At 37.0% G+C, this 20,273-nt stretch overlaps 2 protein-coding genes across 3 annotated transcripts; both read left to right on the top strand.

The window, feature by feature from the left end:
- Window positions 1-3,204: 3,204 nt before the first annotated feature.
- Window positions 3,205-9,275, top strand: HOS1 (ubiquitin-protein ligase). The gene is made up of 10 exons (XM_021969626.2): window positions 3,205-3,448; window positions 3,586-3,976; window positions 4,066-4,200; window positions 4,304-4,479; window positions 5,106-5,510; window positions 5,620-5,778; window positions 6,316-6,813; window positions 7,349-7,486; window positions 7,729-8,456; window positions 8,618-9,275. Exons 1-10 carry the CDS (start codon window positions 3,410-3,412, stop codon window positions 8,796-8,798), a joined length of 2,850 nt encoding a protein of 949 aa, XP_021825318.1. The 5' UTR covers window positions 3,205-3,409; the 3' UTR covers window positions 8,799-9,275.
- Window positions 9,276-11,651: 2,376 nt separating this feature from the next.
- On the top strand, window positions 11,652-18,439 carry LOC110766325 (kihadalactone A synthase LFS). 2 transcript variants are annotated; one of them, XM_088253206.1, is made up of 11 exons: window positions 11,652-11,852; window positions 11,955-12,147; window positions 12,460-12,537; window positions 12,709-12,760; window positions 12,930-13,051; window positions 13,283-13,332; window positions 13,444-13,502; window positions 13,833-13,889; window positions 14,007-14,052; window positions 14,618-14,697; window positions 18,163-18,439. In XM_088253206.1, the coding sequence occupies exons 1-11, from the start codon at window positions 11,775-11,777 to the stop codon at window positions 18,224-18,226; spliced, it is 879 nt and encodes a 292-aa protein (XP_088109332.1). In that variant the 5' UTR covers window positions 11,652-11,774; the 3' UTR covers window positions 18,227-18,439. The 2 variants fall into 2 exon arrangements, with proteins under 2 accessions (XP_088109332.1, XP_021825320.1); XM_021969628.2 differs by having other exon boundaries at window positions 11,654-11,852; window positions 13,232-13,332.
- Window positions 18,440-20,273: the final 1,834 nt, after the last annotated feature.

Raw genomic sequence — 20,273 nt, forward strand, 5'->3', positions numbered from 1 at the left:
TGTCAAACCCACTCCTCTTCCTCTCGATAAAAAAAACAACGCAGAAAAAGGCGTCTCTTTTCCTCTTCCTCTCGAATCTCGATTTCTGGATTAGTGGTTTCTCGGTAAATTTAGGAAAGGTCAGATTATCAAAGCGGAGTTATGGGGGTTTATTCTTTGGATTGCAGCTCGCTGTGAATACCAGAATTTCAAATATTTTGATTGAAATGGACTCTGCGCTGGTTGTGAACTTTATTAAGAATCTTGAGGCAGCTGGTGCTCATCCTCATGCTGGTCTGTTTTATGGCTGTTGGGATTTAATGAAGACGATCAGTACTTGTGTTATTCAGCATGTGTATGGATAAAGAAATTATGTGGTTGATAGGCTTGCGAATGGCAACTATAATATGAACTTAGGCCTATATTGGTTTTGACTCTGCGCCTTTGTGAGTGGCAAAGGCCTTGGCGGATGATTTGTTAGGGGTCTCTAGACTTCATTTTGTTTGTTTGGTGTAGTTTCTCTTTGGGGTTCTTCCCCCGTGTTTCATAAATAAATAAATAAAGGAAAAAGAAGAACAATAGGGAGCACCCCCATATTTCTTTTACAAGCCAAGCCAGTCAAGCAAAACCACAATGTACAAAAGATGAATTCTTCAAGGAGGCAATGCACCCAGCTTTCTTATGCTTTCTCAAGCCCCCGTCTCTCTTTAAATATATCATGCATGAATACAAGCATTTGTGAATTAATTCACACAGAATATATACATACAATAAATTCACGTCAAATAAAAGCATGCTGTGTAAAAGGAAAATAAATTATTTTATCTACAACCCAAACATATTAGTCAAAGCAAAATATATGTTCTAATAAATAATGCCAACCAAACTCAATGGCATTATTGTGAATTCAAGCAAAATTGATGGCATAATTGTAAATTTAAGCAAAATTGGTGGCAGAATTGTAAATCCAGGCAAAATCAATGGCGTAATCGTAATCCAAGGAAAAGTAGTGGCAAAATTGAAAATGTAAGCAAAAGTGGTGGCTGAAATGTAAATTCAATCAGAATAAGTGGCAAAATCATAAATTCAAGGAGCATGGGGGAAGTGATTCTTGGCGATAAGAGGCGATTTTTGCAAAACACTAAAAACAATCTAGATTGTGAAATTTGTAAAATTAAAATCATCAACAATGATATAGAAGCAAAGAAAAGTCATGTTCTCATGCCAAACATTATTGCAACAAAAGGGATATCTCAAGCCACACCATGCAATGACTAAAATAAATACCAACAAGGCCATGCTGCAAGAGTTTTTGTATTGGAACTCATGCAAATATAATATTTTTCTAATAATTAGAATGCCATGAACTAGGGGGCTTCTCTTTTAGTTGCCTTTTGCCTCTCGCAAACAAGCATAAAACTTCACGACAATTACTTGGGGTTTATGGGTAAATAAAATTTGACAAGGGAGCAGAAAGTTATGCATGATTACCAAACCCATGCAAGCAACATACTAACTAATACCAAGCACACAAGTCAATGCAACCCGTACAAATCACAATCATGCAAAATCAAGCCTTTCTAGTCACTCAAGCAAATCAATCAGGCAAGCTAAGCTATTTTGGGCTAAATAACAAATTCAACCAAGCATTATCTTTTCTGTCATGCCACAAAATAAGCCAACTATTGGTAACTTCATTGAGTAACCTCCGATATTATAGTGTCTAGGAAAGTCTTTTAAGGCAACACCTTCGGTGTTTAAGAAGGATTGGGTTTTAAGCGGGACCATTACGACCCCTCCAACCTTCCCGGAAAGACCTGGCTATAATTTCAGAGACCTTAATTGGTCATCCTTGAATTGTTTATTGTTACATTTAAATATATATGACCAAGCTCACTGATAAAGCAAATCAAAGCAATGCCAAGGCAAGAAGGAACTTACAAGCCAATTACAACATGTCGAGCAGATTTACTAGCCCAATTCACATGCCAAGAAAATTGCAACATGTCGAGAAAGCAATCCAAACAATCATGAACTATTAAAATTATTCAAGTTGAAGCCATTTGGACACATGCCTAAACCCATGCCAAACCATGTCATGCAATATCAAGTTCCCGCAATTACTAGTTTCTTGCAAACAAACAATCATAACATACAAAATCCAATTGTGTAAGTAACAAAGCAAGTAACTCAAGAAAAACATGCACCAAGCAATTACATTTTGTTTCAACCGTAATCAAGCAAGCATGGTCGCTTGATGCATATTGAAGGCTGCTGAAAGATCATTATAATGATGTCAATACTGGAAAGAGCTAGTCATGCCACTGCCATATCTTTTGGGTTGAAAATTGATTATTCAAACCATTTCAATGCTTTTTCATGGCCCCAATAATCAAGGGTACCAATGTTAAGGCTCAAAATGTCACGAGAAGTCCAATGATATTTCAAGCCCAATATAACATACAATAGTTGCCACATGCTAATCCAAGCTATAGTTTGGGAATTAATTCATTAAATAAATATAGAAATAGTGTACATGTCATGCGAAGCAAATAATACATTTATGTATGCTAAACCACCTAACAAACTTAAGTGGGCCCATGCCACATACATGTCTGGGGCTTGCTGACCGGGTTGTGATGTGGATGGGTACAAGGATCCATAAGGCCCATTAAAGGTTCAAAAGAATGAAGGTTTTGGTTTGGTTTTAGGTTTTAGGTTCCTTTTCTGTGGTTGCGGTTCGACATTGGTGACTGGTCACGGGTGGTGCAGCTTTCCCCAGATCCTTATTCTTCGACTTTTTTATGTTTGTGATATATTTTTCCATTGTGTTGGCTTTATGGCCCTTTTTGCTTTCTTAGATTAGTTCGGGTTCATGATCTTCATTCTATAACTGCGCTTTAGTTTTAGCTAGATTTGTTCCCGAGTTTTATTTATGGGGGGTTCTTTTGGGGGTGTTTTTGTTCGACTCTAATTCTGTATTCCTCGCCCTTTTGTGGGTCTTCAATGAATTTCTACTTTGACCCAAAAGAAAAAAAAAAAATATTTGTTATATTTTAAGCCCAATTTTTTTATACATTTGACAATAAGCCCAATTATATTCAAATCCATTAAGCCCAATTTTACATCTAACTAACAAACCCAACTTCACATCTAACTAGCCGAGCATTTTTTTTTTCCGTCCCAAAAAAAAAAAAAATTAAAAACTAATAACCCTACCTCTTTTTTTGGGCAGATTAACCCCTCTACCTCTTTCCCACTCAAAACCCTAGCATTTCAACGTCTTCTTCTTCTCTACTCTCCTGTTCTTCTTCTCTCTTCTCTTATTCGCTCATTTATCTCTCAACTACGGAATCCATCCCCACTCACCCAACCGCAAACCCCATCCCTACACCCACTGAATCGAACAAACCCAACCCTCAATATATCAATGTTACGAAACCACCCTTACCTCCCCGAAGATCTTCAGGTGCCATTTTGCTTTTACCTCATTTCAATTCCTTTCCAAATCTGCAGCGACGACTGCAGATTGACTACTGCAATTTCAAGGTTTAGGGTTTAGGAACCTGTTAAATGTAATGCATGTACTTCATTTCAATTTTTCAGGAAGCATTGGAACACTTGGCATCTATTGATCTGATTGACTTATGCAATGAGGCTAAAGTTGAGCGCTGTCGGGCAACAAGAGACCTGAGAAGCTGTGGGCGATATGTAATGGATGTGCTCAACTCTTGTGGACATGCTTCATTATGTGCAGAGTGTAGTCAGCGGTGTGATGTCTGCCCAATTTGTAGAATTCCAATACCAAAGAATGGCAAAAAATTACGTCGTCGCCTTTACGATCAGTGTTCGGAAGCTCGCCTTATATCCAAAAAATGTGATAAGAGATTTCAAGAGAAAGAAGATGGGGAGGAGCATATATCTGTTGACGTCCAACGCCTTTATTCTCTATTTGATGTCGCCCTGGAGAATAACTTAGTTTCTTTGATATGCCACTGTATCCTTTAGTGAACTTTTGTCTTTCTTGAAACTCTACTGTCACTTGTGTTAAATGTTCATATGTTTTCTTTGACATAGATTAAACAGATGTTACAGATGTTTGTTTGGATGAAAGTGCAGTGTCCAGTGATCCTGTTATTGCTTTTTTATTGGATGAAGTGGTTGTTAAGGATTGGTGCAAACGAACATTCCAGAACATCATCATAGAACTTCAAGGCATTTGTATCCTTATATCATTTTTCAAAATTTTTGAAATATGTTATTTTCTGCTCATGTATACTTTGCATATTTGAATGATTTGTATTTCTTAATATATTATCCTAAGATAATCTTGAAACAGAACAGATGAAATCTACGTTGAGTGCACTTCTTAAGTTCTCAGCACAATTGGCTGGCATATCTAATGTGCTTGATGTTCTGGATTCATCTTTTAAGGGGTCTCTTTCAGCTCAGCTTCAAGACTTGCACCAGCTTCAAGAGAGCATATTGAAGACAACGCAGGTCGTTGCTATGATGGTTTACCCTTTTTGTTCTTCGTGATGGTGGCACCTGATTTTTATTTGTGTGAGGATACTTGCTATTATACATAATTACATAACATAATTGCCAACAAAAAAATTGTTTAATTTTAGAGCTTGATGTTGATAAATCTGCAGACCTAGAAATTCAGTTCGGACAATTGAACCTTCTCAAACTGTTTCTTTTTAAGAACCAAAAAGATTTGTGATTTGTGATATCATATTATACATGCTTCAGTTTTTCTAATTTTTAATAGTTTGTAATTTAAACTATCGAGGTAGTACTAACTTTTTAGCTATAATAATTTCGAAGCCCTTGAAAGCACAAGAAGCTACAGCATATCAGATTTAGTTTATAGAAAGATAAACTGTTTTCTATGTTGCATATTTTACTCGTGTTCCTAAAATTTTATTGTAGCACAATTGCTACCTGTGATCTTTTGATATTTTATAATATTAATTACTTTGTGAGTTTGGTCGAATCTTACACGTTTTCTTCTATACGCTTTTCAATTATGGATTTCCAAAGAGACCAGGTTGCCAATAAAGTTCCTATATGTCTGCAAATATTTTGTAATTGTTGTTTGACATTTGATTTTTTATTTTCAGCATATGGAGGCCATGATATGGTGTCTACGACATGAATTCCTTGAGAATGTGAGGCCTCGCAATGCTAATTTCACATTGTGGCGTTCTCTTGTACGGGAAAGGAAATCAGCTGCAATTAAGCGTTCATGGCCTGATGCAGTAAATAACTCTGAAGCATCCACGGGACAGGAAGGTACCCTGTTTATTGAGGACGCCCTGGTAAATCTGGAGATTGAGCAGGGAAATACAGTGAAACTGGTAGAGGAATTAAAACTTGCATCTTTGCAGAAGGATGGAGTCTCATCAATTTTCAGGTCTGAGATAGAGGGGGTTGCAGGATGCTATCCGTTTGAAAATGTTCGAGCTGCTGTTGATATACTTTTTTTATGTGCTAGTTCAGATTTGGTGGTTGCGAAGCAAGCGATTGTATCCTTTCTTTTTCTTTGAGTTTTGTATGTTTCTTTTAATTGTGCATTTCTTGAATTCCTCCCTCCCCCACTTCCAGGGATATCTGTATTTCCTTAATCTATAACAGTTTCTGTACTACCTATTTGATCGGCATTGGACAATGCCTGATGAGCAATGGAGACACATTGTAGAGGATTTCGGAGCCACCTTTGGCATTCCCAGGCATTTATTATTGGAATCCCTAATTTTTTATCTCTTGGATGATCACATAGATGAGGCTCTGCAGGTAAGTTCTGCTTAATTTTTCCAGATGGTTATTGCTTTTGAATGCTAGTTTTTCTCTCTCAATGCCATAAGATTCGTGTTTAACCAATCGTATCAAGATTCAATGATGTTGTTTAATTCAAATTTTATGCTCAATTCGTATGTCTGTGGTCAGGCTGTGGCATTCTAGGGGGAAGGGTTCTTCTCCAGTCCTTGCTAATCTAGGAAAAGAGATTGCGACTTGAGAATATCAAATAAGATTTTGAGGCAAATGTGATCTGACTCTATCTGTTGTGGTGCTGCTTGTTTGAGTTCAAAGTAGACCATTATTATTATTTTAATAATTAAAATTAATTGGTTTACGTATAATGTTTAGCCAAGCTAATGGGATGTATATGAAAATTTTGATTGGGGGGTAAAACTAGGAAATATTCTGGTGCTGTTGCAAGTTGTTATATTTGTAGAAGACTGTTCAAATTTATGCTTTTTGTTTGATATTAGATTATTTAGTCCCAGATTCATTTTAAGGCTTGATTCGACTTTATAATATATTTCTCAGGAAGCTTGTCACCTTCTTCCAGAGATCTCAGGCCCAGCAACTCATCCTAAGATTGCACAAGTACTACTAGAAAGGGGAAACCCTGATACAGCCCTTTCGGTTTTACGATGGTCCGGGCGTGATGGTACATCAAAACCAATTTCACTTAGTGAGGCTGTAACTGCAGTTCGGGTGAGGGTAGAGTGTGGACTTTTTACCGAAGCATTTATACATCAAAGAATGCTCTGCACCAAAGTGAAGGAGAAGAAGTTGAAGTGTGGACAATTTGGTGATGTAACTGATGATTCAACATGCAAATATAGGAGTTGGGAAGACTGGGTGGAGATATTGGTTACTGAAATTTGTGTCCTTTGTATACGAAGGAACATGGTAGATCGAATGATAGAGTTGCCGTGGAATTCTGATGAAGAGAAACATCTCCATAAGTGCCTGTTAGATTATACTAATGATGATCCTTCCTCAATTATTGGAAGCCTTCTTGTCGTATTCTATATTCAGGTAATTATTATCTATTTTTATTGTTGGCTGCGGTTCAAAATCGAGTATTGTGGTTCAGCATCTTACTAGTGCTATGCAGTTATGCATTGTAACCTTTAAGAAAAGCATCATCATTTATGTTGGCAGTTTCTGTAGCTCATAATGCGTTTAAAGCTTGAGAATTTATGTTCATTTGGGGCCAGTTAATGGTGTGAGAAATGCTTGCTTTAAAGTTTATGAAAGTCAACAATGTTTGATTATGCATATCATTATTGCTGCAGCTCTCTCCACAATTTTATGTGTAGTTCAGGATGGCTTGCAAATGGAAGGGATCACAGGCCCTTTGCATTTACCTTTGTGGCATTTAAGCACTTTAAGGAGTCACACTGTTTTCTGGACTATTTCATCTGGTTTTCTTATATTATTAGTTTGTAGACTGTTTTATCTACTTACTTTTTGAAGATGTTCTCAGTAGTTAGTTCCATTAAAAGAGCAAGTTCTGTGTTGAGATTTTCTGACATAAAATTGCCCATTTTCCGTCCTTATGCCATTTCAGCGCTACAGGTACTCTGAAGCTTACCATGTTGATCAAATACTTAAAAACGCGGAGCAGGAGTTCATCTCAAAGAATTCTGTCAGTGAAGAAGTTTTATCTAGAATGAGATCAATGAGCGGCTGGAGAACAGGATTAATGGTAAGTTGTTTAATTTTTTAAGAGCGTATGACCATGTGATTTTCTTTGCTTTATTCTTAAGTTTGATATGTAAGTCATTTGTAATGCAATATGTAACCAAACTGGTTAGAAGCAGCTTATTCGACCCCAATGTTAACATTCTTATATGACAATCAGCCAGTGATTTAAGCATATTGGAGTGAGTCTCTTTGCGGGTACATGGTGCTTTCCTTGTTTTGTAATTAGATGCATTTGATGAACAGGATAAATGCATGGAGTTGCTACCAGAAGTCCAACGACAACAAGTAAAGGCTGGAAAGTTTCCTGAGATATCTGGTGCCACCTCTAGCGAAGTTGAAATGTCAGCAACATGTCCTCTTCCTGAGGTGCAAGTGTCAAAATCAAATAGTTTACTGATTCCTTCGTCCGTTGATTTTTCTCATGCTTTATGGACGGATCGCATGAATCCTTCCTGGAAACCTTCAATATCTGAAACCCCCAAAAAAAGAGTGGTGTTAGTTGACAGTTATCGCTCTGACCTAGGTAACCATGGTTCTTCAGTTCTGCATGAAAGGTTATTTACCAATTCTGAAATGCAATGGAAGCCTGATAATAGCATAAACAAGTCCTTCAATTTTGAGGATGCATCAACTCCTGAAATTCATTGGGCTACTCCCCCCTCAGCAGTTAAGGGTGGGAACAGGAGTTCATTTAAATTACTTTCAAATAGCCATCTCCAGGACAATCAATATGATAAGATGTCACCAGAAACCGAAAAGAACAGGAGCTTCAACCCTTTCAGAAATACAAGTCCTTTACACTACTACAGTGCTAATTCTAATCCAGTAACTACACCCAGCAGCAACCATGGCCAGTTCAAAGATTCTGCAATGAACCTGCATCGCGTGTCCAGTAAGGCATATTATCCAGATAGGGATGATAGACCTTGGGATATGGTTTCCAAGGATGACTCGATGAACATTTCCTTGAAGTGAGTGTTCAAATTTTTTATTTTTCCCTTCATCTCTCCGGCCCCGTTAAAATCTTATTTACTTTGTTACGTGTGTGGTATGACTGTTTGAGAAGGTTTACATTGACATTCATTTCAGTGTTTTATTTCTTTTTAATACAAATTTTTTTCTTAATATTCAGCTATAGAGAAAAGAGTTTTGGAATTGAGGACAGAAATTTGAATCATGGACCAAGATGGAGGTCTGATGAAACCAGTGACGAGGAAGAGGAGCAGAGTCCACAGAAAGCCATTGACATCACTCATCATACCCCTACTAGTACTACAAGGGGAGTCAGAAGAAGCAGATTTTCCAAGAGATGAAGATCTTCCAGCTGCTCGTTTTAAACTTCAAAATGGAATCCATATCCCGCCGTGATCTTTCCTTAGTACGGTTTGGGGAGAAGGCGGCCTTCAAGGGCTATAGAGAACAAAGCTGGTTTATTGTACATGGGGTTCATGCTGATTGAGTTCAAGGGTTCCCTTTGTAGGGCAAGTAAGTATAGTATACATAATACTGTTTAATAGTTGTGAAGTGTAGCTAAGATCAGATGCCTAATTTGATGGGGTATCTCCATTTCTTCCTGCAATTGCTTCCAAGTTGATCAGAGATGAATTTCTAGTTTTCTACCGGCTACAAACTGTGAAAACCCGGCGAGAATTTTGAACCATTGAAGTAATCTCAATGCTGAGAGAGCCTGAGGCAAAAGGCTTTTGGTAGTTTCGACATCTTGCTAAGTTGTATTTTAACATAGTGCACGTTTGTGGATGAGAATGATAGTGTCCAGTTAACCAAAGAAATACTGTTTGCACTCTGTCGTTCAGAATTCGCGCACGTATCTTTTGTATGCATTTAACAATGGTCTAGGTAATGATCAATGCCCTTGATGGAAATGGTTGATTAGTATCTTGAGAATTTGTAATTAAGGGTGTGTTTCTTCTTAGTGCCAACATGCTTTCAATTAAGTAAAAAGAACTTTTGTAGCATTTATGTTGAAATAGAGCAAAGTACTTGTTGGGTTACAAAGCTCATCTGTTTGTTGTTTTTTTAGGTGTTTCTAAATCTTGTATGTACAAGAGCTATCTATCCTTACCATTGGGTTCTACTAACAAAGTAACAAAAGTAAGTCTAACAATATTAACACTCTCAATTTAGCTTTTAGCAATATTGACACTCATTTTAGCTTTGAACGACATATAGACACTCTTGATTTAGCTTTTAACGATATAGACACTCTCGTTTTAGCTTTTAGCGATACAACGTTCTCTTATTTTCTTGGTCAACGATATATATATATATATATATATTTTTTTTTTGGGTAACAAGGGGGGCTAAAAGCCCAACACAGCAAACACCTACGCAGCAACAAAACGATGCCTGGACACGCCCATGGCATCAGCATACAAAATATCCTTCAGGAAGTCAGGAACTGTCTCATAGAGATGAATCCCAGGACCAAAATCAATGCTCCTAGCAGACCTCATCAGCAGCAAAATTATGCTCACGATAGATATGGTTAATAGAACAACGCCAATCCTTATTGATCTTTGACTTGCAAGAACATATGATGCTGAAGAGGGGATAGGTGGGAATGGTAGGGCTATTAAGCATGGAAACAGCATCACAAGAATCACTTTCCACCTAAACATTACGAAAGCCAGAGTCCCAAGCCAGAGTAAGCCCCCAAAGAATACCCCACAATTCAGCACCAATAGAACCAGTAGTAGGGCTTCTACTCCCATCAGTATTTATCTTGCAGGTTCCAGTGCAAGAGAACCATTGATTGAGTGGAGATGGTAGAGTTAGGCTTCACAGTAGTTTACCACTCCAAAGCATATTGAAGGATAATTTGATGTGGTTCAACAGGCTTCACAAACTCTTGATCAAAAATACTTTTGCACCTCCATTTCCAGATAAACCACAGAAAATTAGTGAAAACCAGATGCCAAGGCAAACCATGGTACACTTTCTGTTTGGCCTGCAAATTTTTTAAAAGCCATTCTTCAAAGTCGATAGAGGAGCGATTGATCCCATCACCGGCAGGCAAGTTATTCCAAATACTAAGAGAGTAAGGACAGTCCATGAAAAGGTGAGCAATAGTTTCCATGGGGTAATTACATCTCGAACAGGCAGGGACCTGAGTTAACCCCCTCCTATGTCTTTGGACATTAGTGAGCAGCTTCTTATGACAGAGTCCAGAGAAAGGTCTTTATCTTCGGTGGGAAAGGAAGGTTCCAAATGAACTGCCATTTCCACTTCATTTCAGCATCCTCAAGAAGAAAGGAGAACTAAGCAGTTTTAACAGTGAAGGAACCATTTCCTGTGTGCTTCCAAATACATCTGTCACTACCACTGCTAGGGAGACTAGCATGCACACATGAAATTATTTGAACAATATTTTCAGGAAGACATTCCCTAAGACAGGGGAGATCCCAAACCCCATCCTCCAAGAAATCACTAACATTAAGTTGGAGCATTTCCCCAGACAAATCAGTGAGAGCATATTGATACAGAGGGCCACAACTTAGCTACTTATCAGTCCAAAACAAAACATGGTCCCCATTCCCCACACGCCACTTGATTCCTATAGAGAGAGTATGGTTGCCATAAAGCACACCCCTCCAGACATTAGAGCTGCAATGGTAATGGTAGTCTTTCACAGCTAGAAGATTCTGATTTTTGAGATACTTGGCATTGAAGACATGCACCCACAGACCTTGCTCTTGCTGAAGAAGTCTCCAACCAGTCTTAGCCAAGAGCGCTGGGTTCATCCAAGAAGCCTTCTTTATGCCCAGACCACCAGCAGTCTTAGGTTTACGATATTCTTATTTAACTTTTAGCTATATTGACACTCTTTTAGAATGTTAATATTGGCACTCTACATTCTATTGACACTCTAAAAATATTCAAAGAAATCCTAAATTCAAAATCTCCTGCTAACGGGGTCTAACCCAGTGGAAAATCGTCTTGATTTGCAAAGTTTTTAAGTTCGAACCCTCATGACATCTTGATTGTATGTGTGTGAGAAATCCCCTCCCCTCTAGTTTAGACTATTGCTTATACTAAAAAAATTAAAAAATTTGAACTTCCCCATCCTCTTTAATGAAAATAGATAAATAAATAAATCCTCCCACAAGAAAAAAAAAATTTTACTTCTCGAACCAAAATGTTTATATTATTGTGGAGGGAGTCAGCGACGGTCCGTGCTCCAGCTTTCGCCACCAGTGGCTGTTTTCTTTCTCCTCTCCCCAAACTCCAAGTCCCACCAAAACTGAGTTTCAAAAGCAGAGGAGAAGAAGATGACAGCGGCTCTAAACCTGCCTATCATAGACTTGTCCTCACCAGATTCCCTCTCCTCCGCCACTTCCATCCGTCAGGTTCTCACTGAGAAATTGTTTTCCTTTTATTTGTATTTTTATTTTATGTCGAATTGAATCGCACTATATTTATAGGAAGATAATTAATTTATAAATATGCAGGCATGCATAGAGTGTGGTTTCTTCTACTTAGTGAATCATGGTGTTGAGGAAGAGTTGCTCGGGCAAGTGTTCGAGGAGAGCAGCAAGCTGTTTTCGCTGCCATTGGAGGACAAGTTGAAATTGGCTCGCAAGCAACACAGAGGTTACACCCCACTCTTTTCAGAGAACCTCGATCCCACTTCCACCACCAAAGGTTCGTTCTTTCTTATCATCCAATCTCTCATGGTATTTTGTCTTTTTTTCTTTTAAAGAATTTTTGTTTTTGTTTAGGCTGAGCCTATGGTAGGTGATTGAGCGAGACAATAAAAGTAAATTCAGTATAATTTACAAATGTGTTGGTTGAATCTACACTTTGTAACAATGGGATGGAAGTAAAAATGATTTCTTTTTTCTGAAATATATCATGGGATTATGCTTTGTGTGTACTATCTATCTAATTTGTTGTGCTGAATGGAAAAGAAGAAAGGATGTTGATTTTAGTTATTTTGGGTCGAATGTGAAACAGGTGACTCGAAAGAGAGTTATTATATCGGACCGTTAGATGACGTAACTCGCAGTAATTTGAATCAATGGCCTTCAGAAGGTATGGAAGCATTTTCTTTAATGTTAATTATGGTAGCATGACAATGAATTTTCTTATGCAGAGTCTTACATTCCTTTAAGTAAATAGTTTGTTTTTTGGTAACCTAAAAAAGTTGAATAGTTTTGTGATTGAGCATTGTTTTCATCTTGTTCCCTTTAAGGAAATATACAGATATCCTACCATCTTGGAGACCGACAATGGAATCCTACTATAGAAAAGTCCTGTAAGTGTCTCCTTGTAACAATTTTTACTTCCCAGCATTGTACATCTAGTAACAATTGTTGTTCACTGGTCACAATTCTTTTCATTATATATTTAGTATGCTTATTGGTTTCTTCATACTAATTTTATTGCACACGTCTTATATAAATGTCTATGAATGCCTGGTGCAGGTCTGCTGGAAAAAGATTAATCTCACTGATTGCCCTGGCTTTGAACCTGGATGAGGAGTTTTTCGAGAAAGTGGGGGCGCTGAATAAGCCAGCAGCAGTTCTTCGCCTTTTGCACTATCCAGGTGTAGTATATCACCCTAAAGCTTCAATATAGGTGTCTCTCTTTTTGTAATTTACTGATTACTAGTGTCGCTTAAATTTTTTTTATTTAAAATTATTGTAATTTTGTCTTATGTGTTTTATTTCAGGATAGTTTTCTTTTTTCCTTTTCTATCTTTCATGCCGTGGTATACATTATTTAGGTCAACTGGGATCAACTGATGAAGAAATATATGGTGCTTCTGCTCATTCAGATTATGGGATGGTCACTCTCCTTGCATCAAATGGAGTTCCTGGACTTCAGGCATGCTCTTTTTTTAGAGTCAATTGTTGTGGTCACCGAATACCTGATGATTCCTTGTGAAACTCAATTATGATATTCTTAGCTGGGTTTTCATTTTTAACACTTCGACAGGTTTGTAGGGAAAAATCTAAACAGCCACAGATCTGGGAAGATGTTCTTCACATAGATGGGTAAGTTCAATATCATGAATTTTCATGTAAATGGATGTATGATTGGTATAACAATTTTGAGCCCACTGTATATGTTCTTCAATCATTTATGTGCAGTGTCCCACATAACATATTTGATAAGATATATGGAGTCGCGTTGACTTTGTTATATGGATCTTTTAGACCACGCTGTTAAAAGTTAAGCACTCGCTATAGCTTTGTTATTTTTAGACCATTAATAAGGAAGGGCATTTGTTTTGGGTTATCTTACAAGCATCCTACATGTTTACGGAAGTGCATCTGTCACTGAGGGTAACATTGTCTGATGATGTTCAAATTTTGAATCTGTAGGGCATTCATTGTTAACATTGGGGACATGTTGGAGAGGTGGACTAATTGTTTGTTCAGGTAATTTGTTATTTTATTAACTTGAAGGGCTATTTTCTTCTGACCAAGCTTATACATGTTTTAAAATTTAGAACCCTGAGGCCTGCATAAATTTTCTCTTCTGTGATTTATTTGTAGGTCAACACTGCATAGAGTGATGCCAGCAGGACAAGAACGCTTCTCTGTAATCATTTACCTTGTGGTCCAATTTTTACTTGCTTACTAAGAACATTTCGTATGACTACACTCCAGAATGAAATGGTATTATTAGTTCCCATTCTATTGAAGAAGACAAACCTCCAAGTCAAATGAATTTTTTCAGTGTGCTACGTTTTGATATCCTTAAAGGAAAAAAAAACTTATGGAAATGGTTGGGCTGAACTTTTTTTGTGTGCTATCTGCAATAGCACCTGCTCTGAAAGTGTTGAACAAAATTTCTTGGACATGAAACAATGTGGTAGCATTTCCTGTTAAATAAACATAAAGTTATAGTATCTTTTGATTTTTAATTTCTAAACTAAATGCTAGTGAGAAGTTGGCTAGTTGCAAGCTGAAAATCGTAATGACAAACTTAATTTACATAAGAGGCAACAAAACTGAATTGTCTTATAATGCCACGAAAGATGCATTGTAATGGCCTTCTGTTTTTATTTTTTGAGTCTTTAAGTTCTGCTCTTTGCTCTCTTCCATCAGGGGAACTATCTTGTCATAATTGAGAGTGTCGAATTAAAATGCCTCAATATTTTCAGGTGGCATTCTTCTTAGACCCCAATGAAGACTTTGTGGTGGAATGTCTGAAAAGTTGTTGCAGTGAAGCTTCACCCCCAAGGTATATAAACCCCCCATTTCACTGTCCTCCCTGGTGTCAATTTTCACTTCCATTTACGTCAACAATTCTTTAGCTTTTCTCTGTTTTAGTTTCGTTTTGCTTAATGTCATGCCATGTAGAACTTGTCCTTACAAAATCGAAAATTCTCTTGCAAGGGAAAGGTATCTAAGAGGTCATATACTACTTGTAAGTTGTCCATTATTTCAATATGCACGTTGGAGACATGACAATCCACCATGCTTTCATGCCTAACATACTTGTCAGTCCACTCTATCAATACTGGTTTTGATAGCTGGATAGTAGTCATTTTCCTATTACATAGATGCATTTCACTTTCCTACCACGTACCAACATTCAAGGAGGACATCATACTAATGCATTTTAATCCAACCTATTGGTTACTCCTTTATGGCATGTTTACTAATCCGGAATTGAGTTAGGGGGAATTGAATTGAGGATGAATTGAATTGAGGAGGAGTTGGATTGAGGAGAATTAGATTCCGGATTCCTAATGAAGTTGTTTACTAAACCATATGGATTGAGGGGAGTTAGATTCCGAATTCCTATTGAAGTTGTTTACTAAACCATAAGGAATTGGGGTATAAGTGGTACTAATTACTAAAATGTCCTCATTTTTTGGTTAAAGTAGATGGTGTATTTGGAATTTTGAAAATTGTGTGAGGATATAATGGGTAAAAAAGATGAATTCCTAATGGGTGAATTCTCCAGGAATTAGAATACCACCTTGTTGCGTAGATTTAGCTCCACCAAAATGGATTCAGCTGCATCCTCAACTTGTGATACTCGCAAGTGCACGAACCGTTGGTAGTATAGCATATGTAAGTGCGAGGTCGATTCCACAGGGATTGGTGATTGAATGATCCAATTTAGTTTCCCTACACAAAATAGAAACAAAAACAAAGAACATAAAACAAGGAAGAAAGAAATAAGTAACTCAAGCAAATAAGTTCCCAAGTTCAATTTAGATTAATGGATTGATTCTAGCTAAAGTATGATTAAGCCATGGTGTGTGGTCATAACCTTGTGTTCCTAATTCCCTAATTTGATCATTTGTTGTCTAACCTAAAATTAAGCATTAGGAACCCATTAAGCATAGAAGAACATTTTAAACAACCAAGTATGTATCTAATCCCTGTTGTCGAATGTCCATACATACTCTTCCTATTCATAGTTCAATTCGAATTAAAGCATGGTGTATACTCTTAATTCAAACCATGATAGCTAACATGCAAGCCTAAATGGTGATCAATCATTCAAACTAGCATATTAACTTATAAGCATAATGAATAAGAACAAAAACCATAATTGAAACTTGGAAACTAATTCAACTTGAAAACTTAAGAAAAGAATTTACATAACAAAGAAAAATAAATTACAACTAAGAAAACATTAAGGAAACTAAGAGAACTTTGAGGAAGAAAGGAAGTGTTTGAGAACTTTGGAGAATTTTGGAAGAACATGTGTTTGAGAGCTTTGAGGATTTTGGAAGGGAATGTGTTTAAGACATGGGGAATTTGGAAGAGAGTGTTTGAGAACTTGGAGGATTTGGAGAAGAAAGTAGAGAGGTGTTTTGAGAGCTTTGTGGATTTTGGAAGAGAGTGTTTAGGAACTTTGAGAATTTGGAAGAGAGTGGTTGAGAACTTGGAGGATGTTTGTGAACTTGGAGAATTTGAGAACTTAGGGAAGGAAGAGAAATGTGTTTGTGAAGTGTTTGGAGAAGAGAGTATTTGAAGAATTTAGAAGAAGAGAAAGGAAAAGTGTTTGATATTTAGTACAAAGAAAATTTAATGGAATGATCTTATTACAACAATTGAGAACTACAAAGGGAAACTAAGAGAATTTGAGAGAGAGAAGGGAAGGGAGCTCTAGAGAAGTGCTTGAGAGCTCCCCCCCTTGGGGTGTGTTTACAAGCTTGGGAAACCTCACTATATATAGGCCTAAGGAAGCTGAAAATCTGAATTAAGTATGGCTAATGCATACAACACTTGTTTTATAAAATCTGAAATGGTTGATGCACTTCACTAATAAATCCCACCAGCAGCCCTAGCTCATCTTCATGTCACCATGACCAAGCTTCCAACCAGAAATAATAGCTCATCCTGAGGTCAGCATGACCAGCAACTTCAAGGGCTTACGAATTGGGCTTCCCTTAAGCAAATTAAGACTTTAAGCACTCAAACTTGAAGTTCAGAATGTCTTCTTTCCAGCCATATATCATTTGGGCCAATCCAAGGTCGGAGGAGGAAGTTAAGGCCAAAACAAATTGCTAACTCATTTTGCGCGCTGATAAAATCCATCCTGAGCATGGCTCTGTGTTTGCTAGGTAACAGACTCCATATTTATCCAATGGGGCTGAATTTTGGATATGTTATATTACACACCCATTGGAACAACTTTCATGAAGAATGTGGCCTCATCCGAGCTATTTAGGTTGCTGAAATAAAGCTTGCAATATGACCTACGAAACTGGGCTGGCAGGGGACTGTAGCCAAAATTGAGTTTGTCTTTAAGCTCTTCATCCATTCATCCAAATTAGGCCCTAACATGCATGGATTGCATCATTTACTATCCAAAGCCCTCATTATTACCTAAAGCTCAATGAACTGAAATATAAACACAAAAAGGATTAAAAGCACAAGTTTAACTCAAAAACATAACCAAATCATAAGCTAGAAGGGTACAAAATGATATGTAAATATGCACCGATCACACCTCCCATTCAGTAATTGAATTCCTCCAAAATCAGGAATTCAATTCCTAATTTTGTGTGGGCCCCGCTTACTTTTTCAATTCCTTATGTGAAGTAAACGCAGGAATTCTCTATAGGCGGAATTCAATTCCTGATGAGAATTCCAATTCCTGATTAGTAAACATGCCATTAGTGGATTCTAGTCCAGTTGCTTAGTAGAACCCTGTTTCTGATACCAAATGTTATGTCCCACGTGAAATACTTGTGCTTACAAAGTCGGCTTGCAAGGGGAGGGTACCCTAGAGCTCATATACTACTCCAAGATGTTTTACTTTTTCCAAAATGGGATATTTGGGACATGCCCCTTAGTAGTGTGCATCAAGAGCATGACCATTAAATAGTCCTTACCTTATTTTCTTATTCTAAATTGCTGTTGCAATGGTACTGTAAAAAGCTACTTATAGGATTGTTTGAAAGGCCTGCTTTTTATATTCTTGTGGCATGTCCTCCATCTTTATTCAAGTAAATCTTCCTTCAAACAGAACAATGATCTGGAGAGCACAATCAAGAAATATTAATACAAATGTTATTTTGGATATCAGAATTGAAAGTTTTATTAGAACATGAGTAAAGCTTTCCTCAAATTTCATGTTTGGCTTGTCACATTTCCTTGTTAAAGCAGAACATATTTTCCTTCTCCTGTTTGGCTTTAATCAAGATACACTGGAGATAATATTTATGAATCATCCTTGCAGATTTCCTCCCATCCGCAGTGGGGACTACCTGAAAGAGCGACTCAGGCTTACATATGGCTCATAGGACTGAATTTAAAAGCACTGGCTTAGCTTTTCAGATCCTAGGCTGCATCTGGTGGTATATGCAAACTAAAAGGTGTCATGAGCCCTCACTATCTGTCTTTTGTAGTTGCAAGTACACGATGATGATATTATGTGATTATAAACGGCCTTTAGAACCATATAAGTTATAACTCAATACAAGTTGTTCCATAATTCTGTTTTCCATGGAAACAAATTGCTTGGTATTTAGATTCTTACCCCAAAAAAAGAAACAAATAAAAGATTGAGAAGAGGGAGCATGACCGTTTAGTTTAAATTTTGTTTGCATCCATGTTTTAAAAAAAAGTATATATAAAAGGGAGTTCTTAAACTTTTTGGTGTGGATTGAGATGAGGGTTGTAAATTGAAGAGATGCAGTGACTGAATTTTGGTTGAACATGCTAAAGTGATTTCAAGCAATGCAACTGATACATGAATTCCATTGAAAACATTAATAAGATGTTTTAAAGTTTTGTTACACAATTAATAGTAAAAATCCAAATTGATTGACAATTCAATTGTTACTCTAGTGGTTCATTAAAAACAAAATTGTTACCATTATGTGTCTTAGACTGAGAACCAAGAGAGGAGTTACTAGTTATTCTTGGTGATGAATGCGGATACTCAAGTCCTCTCTTTGAGAGTGATTCTCTTCAGATCATTTCAGTTATTCAAGATTCGGTCAGGATAGGTATTCATTTCAACAATTCTTCATGATTTTTGAGAAATCTCCCAATTTTATACGGAATGTTAGTATTGAATATTGTAACCCTTCGTGAGTTTTTTCAATAAAATATCGCCAAATTTCAAACCCCAAAAAAAAAAAAGTCAGTTAGGATATTGAATTTTTGTCATTGGATTTTATTATGGTCTTCATTTTGTTATTGACAAGAGAGCAACACACAACAGCATGACATGCGAGGTCGCGGGAATTAAAATTCTGTTGTTGGATGATACATTCCGGCAGATAGATCTGAGCCGTCCATTTTTTAATATTGTAAAAATAAATATAAAAAAATGAAAAAAATCTAAGGGCTTGGAGATAATTGTCAATGATGGCTTTTGGATAAGCTTTTATAATCCTCCTTTTATCTTTGTACGATAATACACGCAAGAATATGCCGTACCCTCCTCCTCCCGACCAAAGATGACCACCTCCTCACCTTCCACGTGTACCGCGGATCTTCGTCTTCTATCTCCTTATGACTTTAGCTCCAATGAGTTGAGATTTAGATGCTAAATTAAATGCTAAAGTACTCTTGCATAAGCTTAAAATTATAGTAATGTGTTGATGGGTTCATACATTCTTTCTAGCATTACTGTCATTTCGTTTGTTTTTTAGGGTTTTAATGACCACTACTTTCTCAACTATGAGTTTAACCCCCTATCACACTAGTCTTCGGACTATTGGTATCTCCCCATGGTTGGAAGAGTTATCATGTTCAACTCACTTAGATGGAGATGACGATATATGTTCACAATGAGTTTAGTGCCTGCTTGGCATTACTTATTTGGGGTGATAAGTGATTTTTTAAAAAAATTTGGGAAGCCCAGCCCGTTTGGTAATCTATGATAAAATCACTTATTATTAAAAATTGATGTGAGAAATTGGTACATAGGTGATGATAGGTAAATTTAAATGCTATTCAAGTAGACACAGTGATCTTCACACACTTTAATCCTTGACAAAATATACTATGACTAGTCAACTGTTAGTCATGAGAAACCATAACGAAGAATACACACAGAGCATAACAATATTTACCTGCAAACCTAGAAGATTACTAGTAACAACGTAGGCACTCAAAAGGACCCGTTAATTTAGGCATCCCCTATGCTAGCAACAATTATGGTGAAAGTGTGTGAAAACATCATAATCAAATAAACAGCACACAGCAGATAGTGATGACTAGTCAACTGCAAGAACACAAACCCAGAAATGCATGCACATCATGTGATGACTAGTCAACTATCAAGAATACATCATAATCAAATAAACAACACACAATAAATAGTGATGACTAGTTAAC

The sequence above is a fragment of the Prunus avium genome, chromosome 5, assembly GCF_965620075.1.
Source record: "Prunus avium chromosome 5, drPruAviu1.hap1.1, whole genome shotgun sequence".
Classification (NCBI taxonomy): domain Eukaryota; kingdom Viridiplantae; phylum Streptophyta; class Magnoliopsida; order Rosales; family Rosaceae; genus Prunus; species Prunus avium.

Excerpts from the sequence above, each read along its gene's own strand:
- HOS1 (XM_021969626.2), top strand. The coding sequence starts at position 3,410 with ATGTTACGAAACCACCCTTACCTCCCCGAAGATCTTCAG. Across the intron at positions 3,977-4,065 it reads AGTTTCTTTGATATGCCACT|ATGTTACAGATGTTTGTTTG; the intron begins GTATCCTTTAGT and ends TAGATTAAACAG. Across the intron at positions 5,511-5,619 it reads TGGTTGCGAAGCAAGCGATT|TTTCTGTACTACCTATTTGA; the intron begins GTATCCTTTCTT and ends AATCTATAACAG.
- LOC110766325 (XM_021969628.2), top strand. The coding sequence starts at position 11,775 with ATGACAGCGGCTCTAAACCTGCCTATCATAGACTTGTCCTCACCAGAT. Across the intron at positions 12,148-12,459 it reads TCCCACTTCCACCACCAAAG|GTGACTCGAAAGAGAGTTAT; the intron begins GTTCGTTCTTTC and ends AATGTGAAACAG. Across the intron at positions 13,503-13,832 it reads GATGTTCTTCACATAGATGG|GGCATTCATTGTTAACATTG; the intron begins GTAAGTTCAATA and ends TTGAATCTGTAG.